The sequence below is a fragment of the Sander vitreus genome, chromosome 3 (assembly GCF_031162955.1).
Source record: "Sander vitreus isolate 19-12246 chromosome 3, sanVit1, whole genome shotgun sequence".
Classification (NCBI taxonomy): Eukaryota; Metazoa; Chordata; class Actinopteri; order Perciformes; family Percidae; genus Sander; species Sander vitreus.
Genome location: NC_135857.1, coordinates 25,408,885 through 25,429,030, shown reverse-complemented (window position 1 = coordinate 25,429,030; position 20,146 = coordinate 25,408,885). Strand labels below are relative to the sequence as shown.

Sequence of the window (20,146 nt, the reverse complement as noted above, 5' to 3'; positions counted from 1 at the left end):
GAAGGGCTGCAGCCTCTGCCGTGAAAGAGGCAAAGCAGCGTGTGTGGGAGAAGTTCGGAGAAGACATGGAGAAGGACTTTCGGTCGGCACCAAGGTACTTCTGGAAAACCGTTCGCCACCTCAGGAGGGGGAAGCGGGGAACCATCCAAGCTGTGTACAGTAAGGATGGGGACGCTGTTGACCTCAACTGAGGAGGTAATAGGGCGGTGGAAGGAGCACTTTGAGGAACTCCTAAATCCGACTAATACGCCCTCTATGGTAGAGGCAGAGCTGGAGGATGAGGGGGATTGGCATCAATTTCCTGGTGGAGGTTGCTGAGGTAGTTAAACAACTCCACAGTGGCAAAGCCCCAGGAATTGATGAGATCCGTCCAGAAATGCTTAAAGCTCTGGGTGTGGAGGGGTTGTCTTGGTTGACACGCCTCTTCAACATTGCGTGGAAGTCTGGGACGGTGCCTAAGGAGTGGCAGACCGGGGTGGTGGTTCCCCCTTTTTAAAAGGGGGACCAGAGGGTGTGTGCCAATTACAGGGGTATCACACTTCTCAGCCTCCCCGGTAAAGTCTACTCCAAGGTGCTGGAAAGGAGGGTTCGGTCGATAGTCGAATCTCAGGTTGAAGAGGAACAATGCGGATTCCGTCCTGGTCGTGGAACAACGGACCAGATCTTTACTCTCGCAAGGATCCTGGAGGGAGCCTGGGAGTATGCTCAACCAGTCTACATGTGTTTTGTGGATCTGGAGAAGGCGTATGACCGGGTGCCCCGGGAGATACTGTGGGAGGTGCTGCGGGAGTACAGGGTGAGGGGGTCCCTTCTCAGGGCCATCCAATCTCTGTACGACCAAAGCGAGAGCTGTGTCCGGGTTCTCGGCAGTAAGTCGGACTCGTTTCAGGTGAGAGTTGGCCTCCGCCAGGGCTGCGCTTTGTCACCAATCCTGTTTGTAGTATTTATGGACAGGATATCGAGGCATAGTCGGGGTGGAGAGGGGTTGCAGTTCGGTGGGCTGGGGATCTCATCGCTGCTTTTTGCAGATGATGTGGTCCTGATGGCATCATCGGCCTGTGACCTTCAGCACTCACTGGATCGGTTCGCAGCCGAGTGTGAAGCGGCTGGGATGAGGATCAGCACCTCTAAATCGGAGGCCATGGTTCTCAGCAGGAAACCGATGGAGTGCCTTCTCCAGGTAAGGAATGAGTCCTTACCCCAAGTGAAGGAGTTCAAGTACCTTGGGGTCTTGTTCGCGAGTGAGGGGACAATGGAGCGGGAGATTGGTCGGAGAATCGGCACAGCAGGTGCGGTATTACATTCAATTTATCGCACCGTTGTGACGAAAGAGAGCTGAGCCAGAAGGCAAAGCTCTCAATCTACCGGTCAGTTTTTGTTCCTACCCTCACCTATGGTCATGAAGGCTGGGTCATGACCGAAAGAACAAGATCCAGGGTACAAGCGGCCGAAATGGGTTTCCTCAGGAGGGTAGCTGGCGTCTCCCTTAGAGATAGGGTGAGAAGCTCAGTTATCCGTGAGGAGCTCGGAGTAGAGCCGCTGCTCCTTTGCGTCGAAAGGAGCCAGTTGAGGTGGTTCGGGCATCTGGTAAGGATGCCCCCTGGGCGCCTCCCTAGGGAGGTGTTCCAGGCACGTCCAGCTGGGAGGAGGCCTCGGGGGAGACCCAGGACTAGGTGGAGGGATTATATCTCTAACCTGGCCTGGGAACGCCTCGGGATCCCCCAGTCGGAGCTGGTTAATGTGGCCCGGGAAAGGGAAGTTTGGGGTCCCCTGCTGGAGCTGCTACCCCCGCGACCCGACCCCGGATAAGCAGATGAAGATGGATGGAAGATGGATGGATGGTATAAAAAATACAGTATAGAAAAAATACAGTATAAGAATAACAATAAACTTTTAGCTAAATATTTTTTACAAAAAGTAAACAAACAGTAAAAAACAATAAACTACAGATAAATAAAGATAAATATATAGGACTGTGTATGGTTATTATACAGTTAATAAATAAATGACATTTAGCATAAATTAGCAGTTAAGAGCAGTTAGAGTGTCCAGGCATGTATGTGAGTAGATTATTAATTTATTGCACAGTGAATGAGTGAGTGGCTACCACTCCTTCCCTTCCTTCCTGTTCTGTTCTGTCCTCTTTACCCTATTTCCTCCTCCCCCCGAGTGAGGAGTTGTAGAGTATGATGGCACGAGGGACAAAGGAGTTCTTGAGTCAGTTGGTCCTACACTTGGGAAGGAGCAGCCTTCCACTAAACAGGCTTCTCTGGTTGCTGATGATGGTGTGCAGGGGGTGGCTGGCATTGTCAGTAATGTCCAGCAGTTTGTCCAGTGTCCTCCTCTCTGCCACCGTCACCAGTGAGTCCAGCTTCATGCCGACCACAGAGCCGGCCCACCTGATCAGTTTATCCAGTCTGGAGGTGTCCTTCTTGGATATGCTGCCACCCCAGCACACCACAGTGTAGAAGAGGACGCTGGTAACCACAGACTGGTAAAACATCAACAACAGTTTGCTGCAGATGTTGAAAGGCCGCAGTCTCCTCAGGAAGTACAACCTGCTTTGTGTCTTTCTGTACAGGTGGCTGGTGTGTGTTGTCCAGTCCAGTTTATTATCCAGCCACAGCCCGAGGTATTTGTATGATTGAACAGCCTCCACCTCAACTCCCTCTAGCAGGACTGGTTGCGGTCTTGGTCTGGACCTCCCAAAGTCAATGACCAGCTCCTTCGTCTTAGAGGTGTTGAGCTGTAGGCAGTTAGTGTGACACCAGAGAGCAAAATTCCCCACCAGACTCCAATACTCCTCCTCTCTGTCACCCCTGATACACCCAACGATGGCTGTGTCATCGGCGTACTTCTGTATGTGACACAGCTCCAAGTTGTAACAGAAGTCTGAGGTGTACAGGGTGAAGAGAAGAGGAGCCAGCACTGTGCCCTAGGGGGCTCCAGTGCTGCTTACCACAGTGTCAGATGTGGTGTCCTTCAGCCTGACGTACTGTGGCCTGTCAGTGAGGTAATCCTTGATCGAGTCTACCAGATAGGGGTCCACTCCCATCCTGTTCAGTTTGTCCTGAAGTATAGGTGGCCGGATGGTATTGAAGGCACTGGAGAAGTCCAAGAAAAGGATCCTCACTGTTCCGCTTCCCTTTTCCAGATGAGAGTGGACTCGGTGTAGCATGTAGAGGATGGCATCCTCCACACCAACATTTGGCTGGTACGCAAACTGCAGCCGGTCGTGGGCGTGTTGTACCTGAGGTCTGAGGAGGCTGAGGAAGAGCCGCTCCAACGTCTTCATCAGGTGTGAAGTGAGTGCCACCGGTCGGAAGTCGTTCAGTTCGCTGGGCGTGTTCTTCTTGGGAACCAGAAAGATGCAGGATGTCTTCCAGTAAATCATTGTTTAATTTATTGCCGGTCTAATGTGCTTATGCCTGCCTTCATGACTGCAGTCTGGGTTTGCTTGTTTGTTGGATGAGAATGTTCATGACAATGAATATGTTATACTCTATCTCTGTGTGTGTGTGTGTGTGTGTGTGTGTGTGTGTGTGTGTGTGTGTGTTTGTGTGTGTGTGTGCATTGATCAAAGTCTATCCCTGTGGGTGCAGCTTTAGTTACTGACTGACAGACCTAAAATATGTGTCTGTGTGTGAGGCATGCGTGCGTGCGTGCGTGCGTGGTAGAGGGCAGTGCATGGTTGACTAACACTAAAAAGAGGGACAGGGTGGGTGGGAGACAGAGTCTGTTTATCCAAGCTAAATAATTACATTTTGTTGTAGAGAAAGACCACTAGTGTTGAACTGCTAAAACAACAGTGGTGTCTTTAGATAATCTTGTTTGTATCACCAAAGTGTCTATTAATCAATTTTTGCAGAGCTTAGACATTGGCCCCAAGATAATTCTGCCACTTCAGTAATTCTGAGTGTGGAAATAACCATGTTCACAACTTATTTTATAAGAGATTATAACTGTAGATGTTGTTATACTCAGAAACAATATGATAGTCACATATAGTAAAGTAACATTTTATAAATGTAATGTGACAAAGATTGTTTCAGCACAGCCTAGAAATTAATTTGATTTTTTATCTTAAACATCTAATCATCAGACTTTTGCAATGTAGAAAAAGCAGATATGCTATTTTCTCCAGTGACAGCATCGTGAATAGACCAGAACACACACAACACCTTTTTCATTTTGAAAAGTGGTTTTCTTGACTGTAGCTATGCTATCAGCACTGCTATTCCTCTCTCCACCCAGACAAAAGGAACCACATCTGCATCCTGAAAGTTCATGCTCGTTCTCTGGTGGATGCCAAAAGGCAAATGTAGGAAGGTATAGGGGGAAAAAAAGGAAAAAAATTAAACATTCGATGCAGCGGAGCAATCAGCTGAAACACCAGGCATATATTTGCTGTTGTTCCCAACACCTTCACCTCCTCCTGCTTATGGGTTTAGCACTTTTCCAAATAAAAAAAGAAACATATTGAATGTTGAACATACTGAATGAAGAATTTTCTGCATGAGTCCAGACTGACTTGTTTGTGGAGATGTACTAAATTCCTTTATGCATACTTACTTACTTACTTACTTACTTACTTACTTACACACACACACACACACACACACACACACACACACACACACACACACACACACACACACACACACACACACACACACACACACACACACACACTAAATGGGTTGAATTTATATAGTGCCTTTCTACTTTACCTTACCTGACAATGTGCCTCTCATTCACCTATTCAAAGACGTACACTGATGGTGGCAGAGCTGCCATGCAAAGCCCATCGAGAGCAACTTGGGGTTCAGTGTCTTGCTCAGGGACACTTCACATTAAAGGACGACCCGCTCTATCTCCTGAGCCACAACCGCCCCAACAAAGGTGGAGAGTCAGCTTTATTTGCCTCAGTGTACAGTATAGAGTAGGGCCCCTATAGCTATATTGTGGCTAATGTGCTGTCATACTTCACATACAAACGTTTTCTCTGTATGTGAAACCTTTAAAATACAGTATAGTGGAGTTTAGCAGATAGGACTTTTCATCAACTATTCAGTGCATAGAGTGCATATAAACTGATGAAAAGACAAAAGGACTCTCACATTTTTGGCTGTAAGATAATGGTTACATACACCGTCTGGCCCCAACAATTTAAATCACCTTACGTAATTAGGCCCCTTCAGTGTTGACAACAGAAGAAGAGGTCTCTTGTTGACCAAAGTCGCCAGAAAGCCAGTAAGTGGGGAAAGCCTTCATCGTGACTAAAAAGATTTCAGCTGAAACTGAGACCACACTACTGTACCCAGACAGAGAGACCCTGTATTCTCACACACACACACACACACACACACACACACACACACACACACACACACACACACACACACACACACATTACATTGTGTTATGTATTGTGTACACAATGTAATGTGTGTGTGTGTGTGTGTGTGTGTGTGTGTGTGTGTGTGTGTGTGTGTGTGTGTGAAAGTACCCAGGTACAGTAAAAGGCATTAAACTTTATCTTCCAACAGAGCATTGGGAGCCTCCATCATACTTAAGCAGATTATATAATATATTCACACACAATACAACAATGTGGAATGCATAAGTTCTGAAAGCTCCCAGGTAAAGCGAGTCTTTTAACTCAGCATCTATTCACAAAAGGAATTGGTATCCCTGCCTCAGAGTGAGAACTGTTATATTATATTGTTAACAGATACAGTACTGAACAGATACAACACTACTTGTGAATGGATGCATTAAGTGGCAAGCCTGTGTGCAAAGAGAATGTGGTATATATTAATATGGTTTTATTTTGGCTCCACAGCCCATGCCTGTTTTAGAGATGTGTGTCACAAGAGTCTTATGCTCTCATGCTCATGATCAACATCATCTCGGGAGACAAACTGCCAAACTGACTAACATTATCCTCAACAATAATTTAATTTCTTCATACGAAAAATCTTTGCCTATTTATTCTGAAAAGAAGTAGTCATTATTATTATTATTATTATTATTATTATTATTATAATACCATCGAAAATTAAGCTCCTGAAAATTCCAATATATTTATTTAGCTAAAATTACCTAAAATATGTATGCCTGCTACTACTACTGCTACTAGGCTACTATAGATTTCTCCCAGCATTCGTCCAGTAACATATGGTTTGGCTATGATCTAGTTGACAAGTTATTGTAGAGCAATTGTTACACTCAGTCCCTTTCACACATTTTACAACGTATGGCTGATAACTTTAAGCGTCTCTTTATCGTATAGACTATCTTTTAGTGGGTTATTAAAATAGTTGATAGAATATTACAATGGGATATAAACTCGCAGATTTAACACACTTCAGTCACATACGAACATTTAAGCTTAAAGTTGGATGTTGTTCCCAATGCTCCAACAGCCACTTCCTGATACACCTGTTTGTCAGGTAGGATAATCAGTCCCCAGTCTGCCGACGCGACGGAGAGACTGAGTCATAACAAACTAGATTATGGACGGAATTTTTCCAAAGCTTTGAGGCAATTTGGACATTTTTTTATCGTCATGCGAGTGAACCCGTTTTCACAACTTAAAATGCGTCGACCGCGTCAAGGGAATACCGCTCTGAATGTCGTCTTGCTGCTGTATTTGATCGGCTTTTTCGGTGAGTAAACTAGACAGAGCTCCGTTTTTATGTCGCTGTGTTTCAACACAAGTTAGCTTACAACAGAGACAAACTCTGTCTACGTCTGGCTTAATATGTGTTCTAGGAGTAACAGGCTAACTATTTTTCGATAACGATGTCGAAATATTTAATAGTAGCCTACATTTTTCATTTCCAGGCCTGCATGAAAAATGTTGCTCTGTAAACACTATCAAACGCCATGAAAAGACTGCCCATGTTCTATTTTAAAGTGGTTAACGCATCACTCCTGCTTGAGGCAGAAGTTTGATGGACACATACATAGACTTCCCATGAGAATATAGTTAACATTATCATAAAGTCGTAGTGAACTTCAACGTTACCTCAGACACATTCAAAGTAATATATGCTCGTCTATTAATGATTTAATTGTGTAGTCCAAATAGCCCATTTAAATCTTACATTTTAAGTTATCTGCCACATGGGAATACAGTAACAGGCTAGTGTAAAAAGCCATGCAAAGAGGGATTCTGACAACTGGTATGAAGTGGGTTAAAGGCATTGTCTTTTTGCCAATTCCATTACAAACATGGCTCTGAACTGTGGGCAGTTGTTTGCCTCACTCTGAAATCATCTGACTTGTTTATGAAGTAATACAAATTTAGGGTGACCAGAAACCGGGACACTTTGCGCGTGACCGTAGTGCTAGTGCACGCACACGCTTTTTAACGTGAACATGTGCCAGCCCAGGTCAGACAGACAGATTAGACACAATTTTGCCAACAGCACGTAGGCCCATTGCTCACAACATAATGGGGTATCTCAGTTAATATTCATGCATTTTCTTGGTATGTAGCCTACATATCTAAGAAATAATATTAAAAGACATTGAGTGAGTTTCGTGTTGGACCAACTTTATTTTTCAGAATTAAAGCTTCTTTTGGAAAAAGAAAAATCCACCCACTGAACTTGTGAAAAGATGTATATCATTGCATGACACTAAACAAATTATTTGGAACTGCTGCCACAGGCTTGAACTGAAGTTATGGTAACACTTTACGGTAAGGGTACATGAATTATGAATTAATTCATGCTTTGTGCATTACTTCATTCCTTTATATCTTATGAATCATCAGGAATTGACATGATTTCATAGCCTCTCATGCATGACCTCATGCACATGCATGAACAACACATCAACTAAAGCATTAGGTAAGGTGGGTACATAATTATGCACAAGTTGTATTCAAATAAGAATTTGAGCAGTGATGACCACATTTTTTTGCAGAAAAATAAATAATCATGATCATGCTTAAGAAATCATAATTCATAATGATGTGCCCACGTATCTAATGCTTTAGTTGTGTTGCTCATGTATGAGGTCACGAATGACAGACTATGAACACGTCAATTCCTGATGAGATCTCATGGGATATTAAGGAATGCAGTAAAACGTAAATCATTGATTACATAATGCATAATAATACATAGCCTACATCAATTAATTCATGATAATTCATGTACCCTTACCGTAAAGTGTTACCAGTGTTATTCTAACCAACAACACACACACACAAATGTAATCTCATTTGATAGAGCAGATAGCTTCCATATTGGAAACATTAATTCCGTATATTTGTTAGAGGAGTGAATTTGCTGAAGAATCAATTTGTTGGCTGAAAGCCTACTGTGAAATTGCGCACAGGTGTCCGCAAAATTGGCCCGTGTGACGAGTAGCGCCTTTAAGATGGGAATAGTCATACGGTTCCTCTCGTCAGTCCATGTGTTGTTCATGAGCGAAAAGATCCGCTCAACGGGAGGATTTGTGCCCGGTAGACACATGGCGAACTGACAAAGGAGACCTACATTTTTGAACGGAATCTCCCTGCTTTTGAAATGTGCGAACATTTCCACCCAGCGCTCGTCCGCTGACTTTCCAGCGGACCTGGAGGGACTGGTTAAAACGATACAGATAAGAAGAGGCATTGCAACAACGTTTACAAATATACATTGTAACGCTGAACGCTTCTTTCTACATGGGTTTAGTTAATGATCGGGCTATAATAAGACCACGTCGGCTATGTAATCGCTGACAACCGGGACAATTGCATAGTGGTTGGTGTAAACCAGGACATTTTAGCGTCCCAACAGGCTTTTTTTTCGGGACACGCAACTCAGAATCGGGACGTCTGGTCACCCTATACAAATTAGATCTGTGTACAATAATATATACTGTATCTTAGTCAGAACACAGAAAACATGAACATGTTGCCGCAGATTAGTATCATTATGGTTTCTTTTTTTCATTACACTTAGTATATTTGTACCCAGAGCACTTGGTCTGCCAATATATACACATGTAGCTAGTTCTTTCTGCCTGGGTCACATCAAGACAGCTATGGAAGTATCACAATATCGTCCTTCTGACTTTTTTCTATTGAATGTCCAGACATCTTGTAGAAACTAGGTGTCAACATGTCCACTGATGAGCTGCCAACTTTTCTATCCCACCAGTAATTGGGCACTATGATGTCGTCAAATTCAAGAGCGGTTCGGCTTCTAAGGCTCCTCTGCTCGATTTCCACTTTTATGAAGTGATAGCTTTGTTGATGTTGTCTACTCGCTCACCCCGGGGTCTTGTAGGTAAATCTGGCTGATGGCAGGATATCGTGTATACTCCTTAGTGTAAGATAAACTTACTCTAGCGCCACCAGCAGGTCACAGCTCTCCTTTATTTACTGAAATAGCTTGATGTCGACTAGATGGATTGGCCCAAAAATTTGTACGGATTGTCTGTGCTGTGGATGAAAGGGGGGTGAATTCATCTTTGTTTGGTTGTGATGCCTGGCTTGCATGGCTCTTACACCTCTAGAGTTGTTAAGGAGATGAACTGAACCCAACATTTAGCAATTAAAACAGCACTAAGGTTACAAAATAATTGAAGGCTCTCTTTCAAAGCAGAATAATTCAGCTCTTCAGTATCATTCATTGCAGACATTGCTCTGGCTGGCCTCCCTTGGCATTCTGATAACAATGAAAACACATTTAGAGATACAGGAATATGACCGTTAGATGTGTAGCAAGTCTGTCAGAAACAACAACAGAGTCTGTTGAGAAACTTCGTATGAGAATGTCTCTCAGTTCAGTGTCTATCAGGAGAAATTTGCTGTGCTAACATTTTCATGCCACCACAATGTGGGCATCTCTGTAGATTGTATCAGGTTGTTTATTCACTAGTGTGCTTATAGTGAGTAAAATGTCCCCCTCCACTCCCTTTTTTCATTCATTTTGAATACCTAAACATGTAATTCTGCTCACATTTTTCCTTTTTTATTTTTCATCCCTGTCCCTCTAACATCATCTTTTTTTCTGCTCCTTCTTTCTACTATTTCACTTCAAGCACCTTGCCTAGTCTCCTCCATTACAGTGAGTACCCCAGCAGAGCTCCATGCATCTAAAGGGGATACCGTCACATTGTCCTGCACCTATACTTCCACCAGTAGGCCGACCAGTAAGATGACTGTCGACTGGTCTTATAGGCCCCAAAGTGGAGGGCTGCCACTGACAGTGAGTGTATATATATTTTATCAGAATAACTGAAAAAAATGTTTTTTCTGTTGCTGCACTGGATTACACTACTGTATCAAAAATAGGCTTGATAAAACGATTAGTCAAATAATTTTTTAGTCGATTTAGGATTTTGACATTATGACAATCGATTTTTGAAACAAAAATGACAAGAAAAATCAAAGCTTAAGCTCAAATCAACCTAGTATTAATAGTTAAAAGTTGTACCTGCAAACAAATAATATCTGACATTTTATAGACTAAATATATTAAGATAATCGAGACAATAACCTGCAGATTGTTCAACAAAAATTTAAATGATATAATGTGTGTGGAACTTCAGGCATTACTAAGTTATTTCCATTTACTTTTTAAGACGTCACACACACCATGTTCATGGTACAGGTATGTGACTTCCATTGCTCAATCTGTACAAACATGGCTTGTTTGAATATCTGGCTGCTTTATTTGCATTCTTGACCAGCATGACTTCTCTTGATATCTGAACCTACATGAACACCTTCACCCTAAAGCAAAATCAGGTCAGTCTTGGTTTCAAGGTAATTACTGTGTGTACAAATAAGATTTTTTTTATTTATTAGTATCACTGTTGAGCTAATGTCTTTCAGGTTTTACCCATTCACATTCCAGCCCAGCTTTTATGTCTTCAAGAGGCCTCACCAAGAAAACCCCGGCTGGTCAGCTACCATAATACCCCTTCCGATGCGGTGGTCTCGTGGTATTGTTCGAAATGCATTTAGATGTATCCATCTCAACCCATAACTGCACTCAGCCTTCTAACCCCGCACAATTCGGGTTCAGTTTCAGCGACCAATCCACTAAAAATTCACCATTGTACTTGAAGATAGCCATCAAGTGTGGTTCTATGTAATTGGATTTGGACCATTGGAATCCATAGTGTGGTAGCTGCAACCCTATATGCCATCATTTCCTATAGGAGCTCTCAGAGTTAAGTGGAGGCTAATGTTTTGTGCCTCTGCTGGTGGTTTAGTCATTAAGATCCAGTTGTCTGGTCTAAAAGTGTGTAGGGGGAGGAGTAGAAGAAGAACTTAGTACATATTGTGTTATGTGTGTATGCATGTGTGCGTCAGTCAGCAGATAGCATAGTATTACCTCACGAAACTGCACAGGTATTAGAAAAAAAGGTGTGCCAGCTGCTACCTAAAAAAACACCACACCAGTGCCCGTTTTCCTTTGACTCATTTGTTGTCTTTATCACAGATAAATAATGTTTGGCAGTTTCCTGATACGGCCCATAGATGGAAGTCTGGAAGTTTTTAATTTCTATTTCTAAGCCTTCATTTACTTTCCATCCAATTTCATTAGCAGTTTTGGCTGCTTTGTTGGCCTGTGTGTCCCCAGTCGTATATCACACTGGGAAAGACCATGAATAAGCATGTGAAAAGCTCCATCAGAAAATATAATTTTGCAGCCAAAGCTTTAGTGTCAATCTGAATTGCTGCAGTGCTTCAGTGAATTGCATAATTACCTCAGTCCTGATGAGAATTCATTTTGTAGATTGGAGAAGAGAGGCTGAATGTTGAGTCAAATATCCGTGAAAGCTGATGTAATTGGAGGAGTTGGCAATTGAATTCTGCTGAGTAATGCTAAAAATAAATCTATTGAGATGATCTTTATTTAGGCACTGTTTTTAATTTGCCAAGTCAGTGAAAGATTCGGTCTAAATTGTCATACAGATGTGTCCTTGTCTCAAGATTTGACCGTGAGAATAGTTGGCCCCAGTTGAAAACAATCCAAATGTCCTTGCCGTTGCGTTGCCGCATTTCTCACAATTTTAAAAGGATCATCGGGTTTAATGTTTGTTTCCGGACTGAGCAGACTCTTATGTAGTCAGTGACTTCAAGCTGCTCTTATGTAGGCTGAGCTCTATGAAGTCCTCAAATCATTAGCCAGGCCTACAATCAGTCTCTTAGAAAAATGCAGCTGATAAATGCGTCGTAAAACCATAAAACTGTATCAGTGTCAGTGATTGTTCAGGTGATTCTGTGTTTGCTTTTGCTTTTTTTGCCTCAGTTTATTGAAAGGCCATACACAGTTATCCATGTTGACATTATTTCTAGTGTGTACACTTTTAGGCAGTAAATATGCTCTCTTCATGCCCAGGGGCGTAGCACAAAATTCTGGGCCCTGTAGAAAGGCATTTTCTATGGGCCCCTCCCCACATCCACAGCTATTCATTCTAGCATCTTTTTCCTGGGTACTCAGTCCTGCCCCCCCAGTCTGACGCCCCTGTTCACACAAGGCATACATTTTTGCATGATCTTGATTTGGGCTGCACCGTTACATGGTGAACTGGTATAAAACATTTTTTTGCAAGCACAGATTTTCAGAACATTTTAAATAAGATGGAAGTCTGCTTATTTTATACATGCATGCATACATACATGCACTGATACTTTTTAGTTGTTAATGTTATCTAGTATTGTATGCCATTGTACAGAAATAGTGTTTCAGCAATTATTAGAGATTTGATTCTGGTAAATTGTAGAAATTAATGGATACTTGTGAAGCTGTGGATTTTATTGTGTATTTTTATAAATACTTACCTACATTTGAACTGATTTCTTGCCTGCATTTAGTTGCATGAGACTTGAAGAATTGATTTAATTAATTGTATAAAACACTGGGCCTGGCATTGCCTGAGATATTCAGTCTTCTGAGTGCCATTTAGTTTTTAATGAGGAAATACTGAAAAACATGGTTTATATTACAAATTTATTTTAAAGCTGTGCAAAGAGTCACTATAATAGTGTTTTAGGGTGTTTTCACACCTGCCTTTTTTAGTTTGGTTGAATTGAACCCTGGAGCGTTTACCTCCAAAACAACCGGACCAAGACTTGTTACAGTTACAAGAAACTCTGGTACGCTTTGTTTGTGGTGAGAACGTGACCCAACCCAACTACCAGATGTACTCTGCAAGTTTGAGCTAAATGGCTCCTGTCAGGTCTGCCTGCAATCTGGGATGCGGCAGAGCATGCAAACTGTAGCAGCTTGCGTAGTAGTAGCAGCAGCAGCTAACCAGAGAATGGCATAGCAATGTTTCTTTCACAGATGTATACTGCGGTAAAGCTAGCCATCACATCTCCGTTGTCAAACCAGAATACAGGTAATTTTCCTGTATTTACTTTCTTGCTCCCACCCTAAACACTAATAAGCAAAGTGAACATTCTTGCGTGATTTGTGGTGATGCATTTCGGTTCACTTGGATCTTTCTCTGTGTGAAAAGAAACCAAGTGGAAAACACTCAAGTTTACAAACTTATGAACTGATTCGGACCAGAGCAAACGAAATATAGGTGTGAAAACGCCCATAAGTTAGGATAATATCTCAAAGAGGCTCAGTCACTCACATTTGTCATAAAACACTCTATATAGTTACTGTCTTCAGATAAAGAAATACCCTGATGTGACACAACCTGAAATAGATTGTCCCCGATTTCTTTTCATTTGCAAAACCTAGATAGTCACATCCTGAATGGCATTGGCTCTCCCAGTGCTGCCCATGGTTGTACATTTTGGACAAAAATCCAGGAAGGTGGTGGAGCGATAAGGGCATTATTCTACTATGATTTGATGTTCTCTATTAAATCGAGCGGCTTTGTGCCCTTTTTAGAACCCTTTAGTTCCTATTTTGGTGGCGGCTTAACGACCAGCGCAGGCAGCACTCTGACCGTTTGGTAATTTACTGACTTTGAAATGTGCTTTGCCCGCATTGTGTTGATGTGATCATGTGAACTGCTTTAACAGACATTTTTTTTATTTGCTTCTATCATCATTGAATTAACAATTAACTGCTAAAAAACCCACACCATCTGCCTCTGGCTGCAGATTTGTTGTGCTGTGTGTTCACATTGTAGAGAAGCACATTTTTCATTTGTTAAGCTGTTTTCGTCATGCGTCACTGTGATTGGCACAGCTGTGCAGAGCAATGAGACCGGTGATGTGACTGGCTGATATTGTATTTGTTAATTACAACACCCTGTGATTTGTATTCCACTCCAAATGTCCCTTTAGCACTTTGCTTAGCACACTGCCTCACCTACTTTGTACATGAACCATAACAGCAGGTGTGCTTGGGGTGGTAATAAAAAAATACAGACATTGGTTGATGGAGCAGTTCAGAAGTCACTGGTGAACCCTGTTAAAAAGGAACACATTGCCTACAGCCTATAAGTGTAACATGAAAGGAGCTGCATCAATTGGCTGGATGCAAAAACATCCATAGTTGTTTTTAAAGGAAATTGACATATCCTTTCTGCTGTGCTTTGAGAGCACAGAGGGCCATGCAGCTCTGCAAATCTAACTATAAATCGAGGATTCTCTGAGTGTGTGTGTCTTTCAAACGTACCGTATATGCAAAAGACGTCACATGCAACACTCTGTTGCGAGGCTCTGTACAGCACCGGGGTCGGGGCGTTGCTACATCCTTTGACGGCTTATTGTTTAGAGCGTTGTCCTGCGACGTGATGTCGTTCCCTCTTGCGGCCGCCACAGTCACCTCTCTCTGTCACTTCTGACTGAGGAGCAGTCACCACGTTATGTGGGGGGCCAGCACCTTACATGGCAGCTCCGTCACCATTGGTATATTTGAACGGGTGAATGAGGGGCAAATTGTAAAGTGCTTTGTGCGGTAAGGTAGAAAGGTGCTATATAAATGCAATACATTTACCATTTACCATTGGATGAGCTGTTCTCACGAACACTTTGAACGGGTACGCCACCTGACAATGCTGCAAGCAGCAATACTAGGAACCAAGCATTTCATAATGCTTATTGTGTCGCATGTTGTTTGTGAGAATTTACGCAGTAAAAAACAACAACCAAGCAGTCAGCTCGTTCCAAACAGGCACACCCTCCAAACGGGCCCTGCACTAGTAATCTAAAAGCCTCTGTCTTTATGTTCCTTATCCGACTCAACCATCTCAGTACAAAACATGCCACACACACTCACACTTACATTACTATTTATTTATCTTAATGTAAGAGTTTCTTTTCTGGTCCTGTAAGTTGTGTCCTTTTTTATCATTCAAGTTGGTGACGTTTAAAACACTTCAATCAACAATTTCTATTGACAAATCAGTTCAAATGTATTTTTCTCATTCTCACTGTGTTGGGTGAGTTGCAAGTTCAGCAGTCCAGACTTTTACATTCATTCATGCCAGAATATATAGATGGATTAAATATAGTATTCAGCTCTACCTGAACCCTGGGTCAGTTCCACTTTCTTTTTCTTACTTTGTCACAGTTTTCTTTCAGCTTTCATTTAAATAAGATGTATAGAAAATGATGTGGTCAAACGACAACATAAGACTTAATGCAGCACACAAACAGTGGCTAAGACTAATAGAGGAAAGATGAAAGCAAGTATATTCAGAATTAACCCCTCTGTCTCCTTGTAACTCCATCAAATCTACTGTCAATTTTCTGTTTTTACCTTCAGATTTGTTCCGTCCAAGTCTCTGGTTACTAGTGACTAACAAGGTTGTCATAAAACGTATTAAAACACAAACTCTTAGTTTCCTCTGTGACAAATGTAGTGTTGTATTTTCACATTTTCATTCCCCCTTCTCCACCCACACACACACACACAACACACTTATCATACTCGGATGTCATGTTGTGGAGAGGTCTGGGTCAGATTGACGTGGGAGTAACGACGAGATGGAGTTTGCTGTTGAAAACATACTTATGTGGTAAATGTTTAAACGAAAGGAAAATTTAGTTTTGGAGACACCTGTAGTTCAGATTTTCTCTTGGCCCTGTGCTCGATCAGATTTATATTCATATTTCTTAGACTGAAGAGACTGGCTTCTTCACTCTGCTATCACCAATATTGCCAAAAGAAAATGTCCCACCACCATCTGTCCTACCACCTGTTGCTCCAGAAACTTTCCCTAAGGCAAAAAAACTGATACGTTAGATTCAGGAGTGTTGATTCATATTATATGCTCTCTGAATAAGAGAACAGATCATTATTGATTTCCATTTTATTTAGTTGTTGCCTTCCAGGTGAGACTGTTGTTCATGCATAATGTATCACTGTACGTCAACATTTATATTGTCTTCCTAAATCTTCTATATCAAGTTGTGTTAGTCACTAAGGCCATGCACTTAGAGTTCATTTCTCCTCCCTCCAAGCACCGAAAGACTTGCTGTAGATATCATTTTACATCCTTGCCCATGGCACACTCTATTTGATCACACCCATCTGTTTCATGCAAATGAAATATAATTTTCTTTGTACTCTCCAGTTTTTCCACTTCTCCTCACGGGCGTTCCCTCCACTTGACGGTCAGTTTAGTGGTCGAATCCGGTGGCAGGGAACCCCGTCACGCGGGGATGCCTCCATCTCTCTGATCAACGCCACGTTGAAAGACAATGGGACCTACACATGCTCGGTCAGAAACCCCCCTGATGTCCACGGGTCCCCGAGTGCTCACACTGTGCTTACTGTCGCACCAAAAGGTAAGATGGTGCACAAACACGGTGCAATAGTAACCACGCCAGACCCATTTCCTCACGTCAGAATTCTTTTCCTGCATATTTAGCCTTGTGCATTTGGACTTCTTCCTAATTGTGTGCACACTTAAACACGTTACTTAATGGTATTGAAATATGGACTTGTATGTCCCCATCTAGATGCACTTTTTTGATGAATAATCATCATTATCTTCTCAGAAATGCATGATTTTAAATCATTACCAGTGCTTGTCCATATTTCACCTCAGGCGTCTGGATTTGGCTTTTCTCACAATAAACTGTATACTGTGTATATGCAGACACAGGGCTGAGAGGAGGTAGTTTAAAATTCCACTGCCAGCCACGTCAGGCCTGTCATGATGTTAGCCATATTGGCTCATACAAACTAGTCTCTGCTATCAGCAGACTGTAGATGGTTAGAGGCAGGGATGTAGTGGAGGGTAACTCATCAGATCTAAGTTACTGAATTTTACAGACATCTAAGTTAAAGCAATAGTTGTTTTTTCACAGATTAACAAACAAGATATATTGTGTTAAATAATCAGCATTAGACAGAGCCAAGTTAGCTGTTTCCCTCTGGTTTCAGTCTTCATGTGAAGCTAAGCTAACTGGTTGCTGGCATATTTAACTATAAAATATTTGTTTTTTCATAATTCATAATAGTTTTCTTCTTTTAAGTGATTGCCATATTTTCACTACTCAATTGGTAAGAAGTGATTTTCTGCTATTGTGGAGAACTGTGTATATGCTGTATATAGCGTACATGTACATATATGTCTGTTAAATTAATGCTTTTGTAAGTGAGAATGGCCGGCATGATGTCATGGGTCTGTGTGGTCACAAACAGCTTGTTTATGTGTTTCTTATGACCTCACATCCTCCTCCACAGTGCCCAGCATTCGCTTCTCTGATGTTGCGGTCCTCCTCGCTTTCGTCCTCCTCCCCTCCGCTACCATCACCCTTATTCTGATTGGACGGATGCTCTGTCCCAAGAAACGGCACAACCAATCAAAGGCCTACAGATCGCCCATAGAGGTCACAGAGGGGTGAGTATTTATTCAACCAATCACTGCTGTGGGTCTCCTGGGGGTAATGATAGCCATTGCAGGCTTGGGTGGTTATAAATGGGCTTCTGGATTGCTAATTTGATGAAGGTTAAACAAGAATTTAAGATCAAACTAAAGGTTTGATTTCAGTTGGTTTGCTTGTTGTCGAAAGGTGCTGTGCATGAGTGAGGATGACCGATGTATTACAGGAATATAAATGGTAAACAAGCCAGTGCTAATTTGTAATACATGTTTAACAGATTGCATAAATAACATGGACAGGATTATGTAAACAATGAGCAGCAACTCATAGTCCCATTATTTTTGTTTTTGATTATTCAAAAAAGTATTTGTTTTGACCATTCTTTTTGGCCATTTAGTGTAGGTATTTATTGAGCTACTATGATCTGATCTAATCTCCAGCACTATCAGAATCTTTTTTTTTTCTTCTTCATTTTCTTTCCATTGTTCTCCTCACTTGGAATTTCCAAAATCATAAAAAAGATGACCCTGTTTACTGTACACTGCACTGTAGTAGAAGTATCTTCTTCAGGAAACGGAACACATGTTTAAGAGTTTTGGCTGGCTAGCATAGCTTAGCATAAATCTTTAGAGCATACATTACATTGTCAAAATGTAACAGGCAGGCTTATTCATGGCAATTGTGAGTGTGATTATTGTCATTACTAACCGTCTTTGCTGTCCATTCTGCATTCATCAGAGAGGAGTATGGCATCCACCCACTGGAGGCCAAAGAAAAGAGCTGTGGCCTATATCTGATGGTACAGTACAGAACGTTTCATTATACGACACTGTCTTCCAACCCATAAATAACTTAATGAGACATGTCTGGCAGATCCATTTCATGTTTAATTTTACATGCCCTCTATGTCTGACTTGAGGGTTTATGAAATATTGAATTTTCCAGTGTAGTTGTTTTGTGTCTGTGTGTGTCTGTCTGGATGGATGGATGGATGGATGGATGGATGGATGGATGGATGGATGGATGGATGGTATTTTATCTGTCTTGTTTTCTGGTCTGCCCAGGGCTTGGAGGATGAAGATGGGTATAACAACCTAAAAAAGAAGCCTCCTGTGGATGAAGGCTATGCTGAGTCTCAGTGCTAGAGAACCCTGCTGGTATGAAGATGTACCTGCAACATCTAGACCTACAAGTGCCTTACATGTGGGAGATATTGAATGGAAATGAATGCTGGATCCATGTCTTCTTTGCCACAGTCAACCACTTATTCAGTCACTTTGGTGATGTTTACTTTTTGAGGTGACTCCTTCGGAATAATACTTTTATCTTTGTCTTGAGATAATCTGAATTATGCATCTCCAGCATTATATGTACACAATAAAGGATGTCAATAATTTCATTTACCTGTTGCCTACAAGCTTCTAAATTTCCAAAGCCAAGCAAGAGGGCTTAATTCCTAAATTTCAGAGCTTGTAGTCTTGATGAGATATTACTTTGTAAGTAATCAGCTAGTGTCATTCTGCCAGTCAGGTACCAACTGACTCTGTACATGCAAACAAAAACGCATAGACGAGCACTGTATCTATTTTTATATCTTAAGGGTTTATGTGTCTCTTTCTTAGTGTGAAGTAGATCTCTAGTCTAATTTATTGCCTGTGTCAGAGCGGCTGTATAAAATCTGTCTTTGATGAGTTGTAGTGGAACCTTTCTGTTATACCCTTTTACTATTTAATATTTTGGACAGAAAATATATAGTTTGATTTTGAATGTCAACTGTGACCACCTAGTACTATATATATATATATATATATATATATATATATATATATATATATATATATATATATATGTATATGTCCTAAATTGTGTGTGTACTATACTGAGTAGTGACCTTACTACTTGGGGACTGCTGAGTTTGGATGTGTTATCTTATTTAATATACAGCGACAGGATTGAGTCTTAGAGTCTAGGATGCACAGTTTTGCTTTGTTGTTGTTTTTTGCTAAATAAATAGTTTAAGAGCAGATTGTTTTGGCTTTGTGAGGGAATGGACATGACATTTTTAAAAGGTGCTTCCAGCAAGTTAATACAAATACTTTCTTCAATGTATTGATGCATCACCGAACATAGACAATTTGTTGGTAAAGCTGATAGCAAACAGCCACCATTTTCTCCTTTGCTCTCTCTTTGTTTGGTCTTTTGCACTATTCATGAATGTTCTTGAACATTCCTCTAAAAACTCTAAAGACAGGCTGGAGACTCATATATTCACTCACAAATTGCAGCAGCATCTGTTTCATCTACATGCTGCAGTTGTGGGACTTGAGAGTCATAAAAAGACCTAATAAAAACCCGCCAATGAAACACAGAAAACAATAA

General features: G+C 41.5%; 1 protein-coding gene across 1 annotated transcript; it reads left to right on the top strand.

The window, feature by feature from the left end:
• The first annotated feature begins 6,452 nt into the window (after nucleotides 1-6,452).
• Nucleotides 6,453-20,146, top strand: mpzl3 (myelin protein zero-like 3). The gene is made up of 6 exons (XM_078246656.1): nucleotides 6,453-6,671; nucleotides 10,051-10,217; nucleotides 16,510-16,723; nucleotides 17,628-17,784; nucleotides 18,506-18,566; nucleotides 18,832-20,146. Exons 1-6 carry the CDS (start codon nucleotides 6,572-6,574, stop codon nucleotides 18,910-18,912), a joined length of 780 nt encoding a protein of 259 aa, XP_078102782.1. The 5' UTR covers nucleotides 6,453-6,571; the 3' UTR covers nucleotides 18,913-20,146.

Excerpts from the sequence above, each read along its gene's own strand:
- mpzl3 (XM_078246656.1), top strand. The coding sequence starts at position 6,572 with ATGCGAGTGAACCCGTTTTCACAACTTAAAATGCGTCGACCGCGTCAA. Across the intron at positions 10,218-16,509 it reads GTGGAGGGCTGCCACTGACA|TTTTTCCACTTCTCCTCACG; the intron begins GTGAGTGTATAT and ends TGTACTCTCCAG. Across the intron at positions 18,567-18,831 it reads GCTGTGGCCTATATCTGATG|GGCTTGGAGGATGAAGATGG; the intron begins GTACAGTACAGA and ends TGGTCTGCCCAG.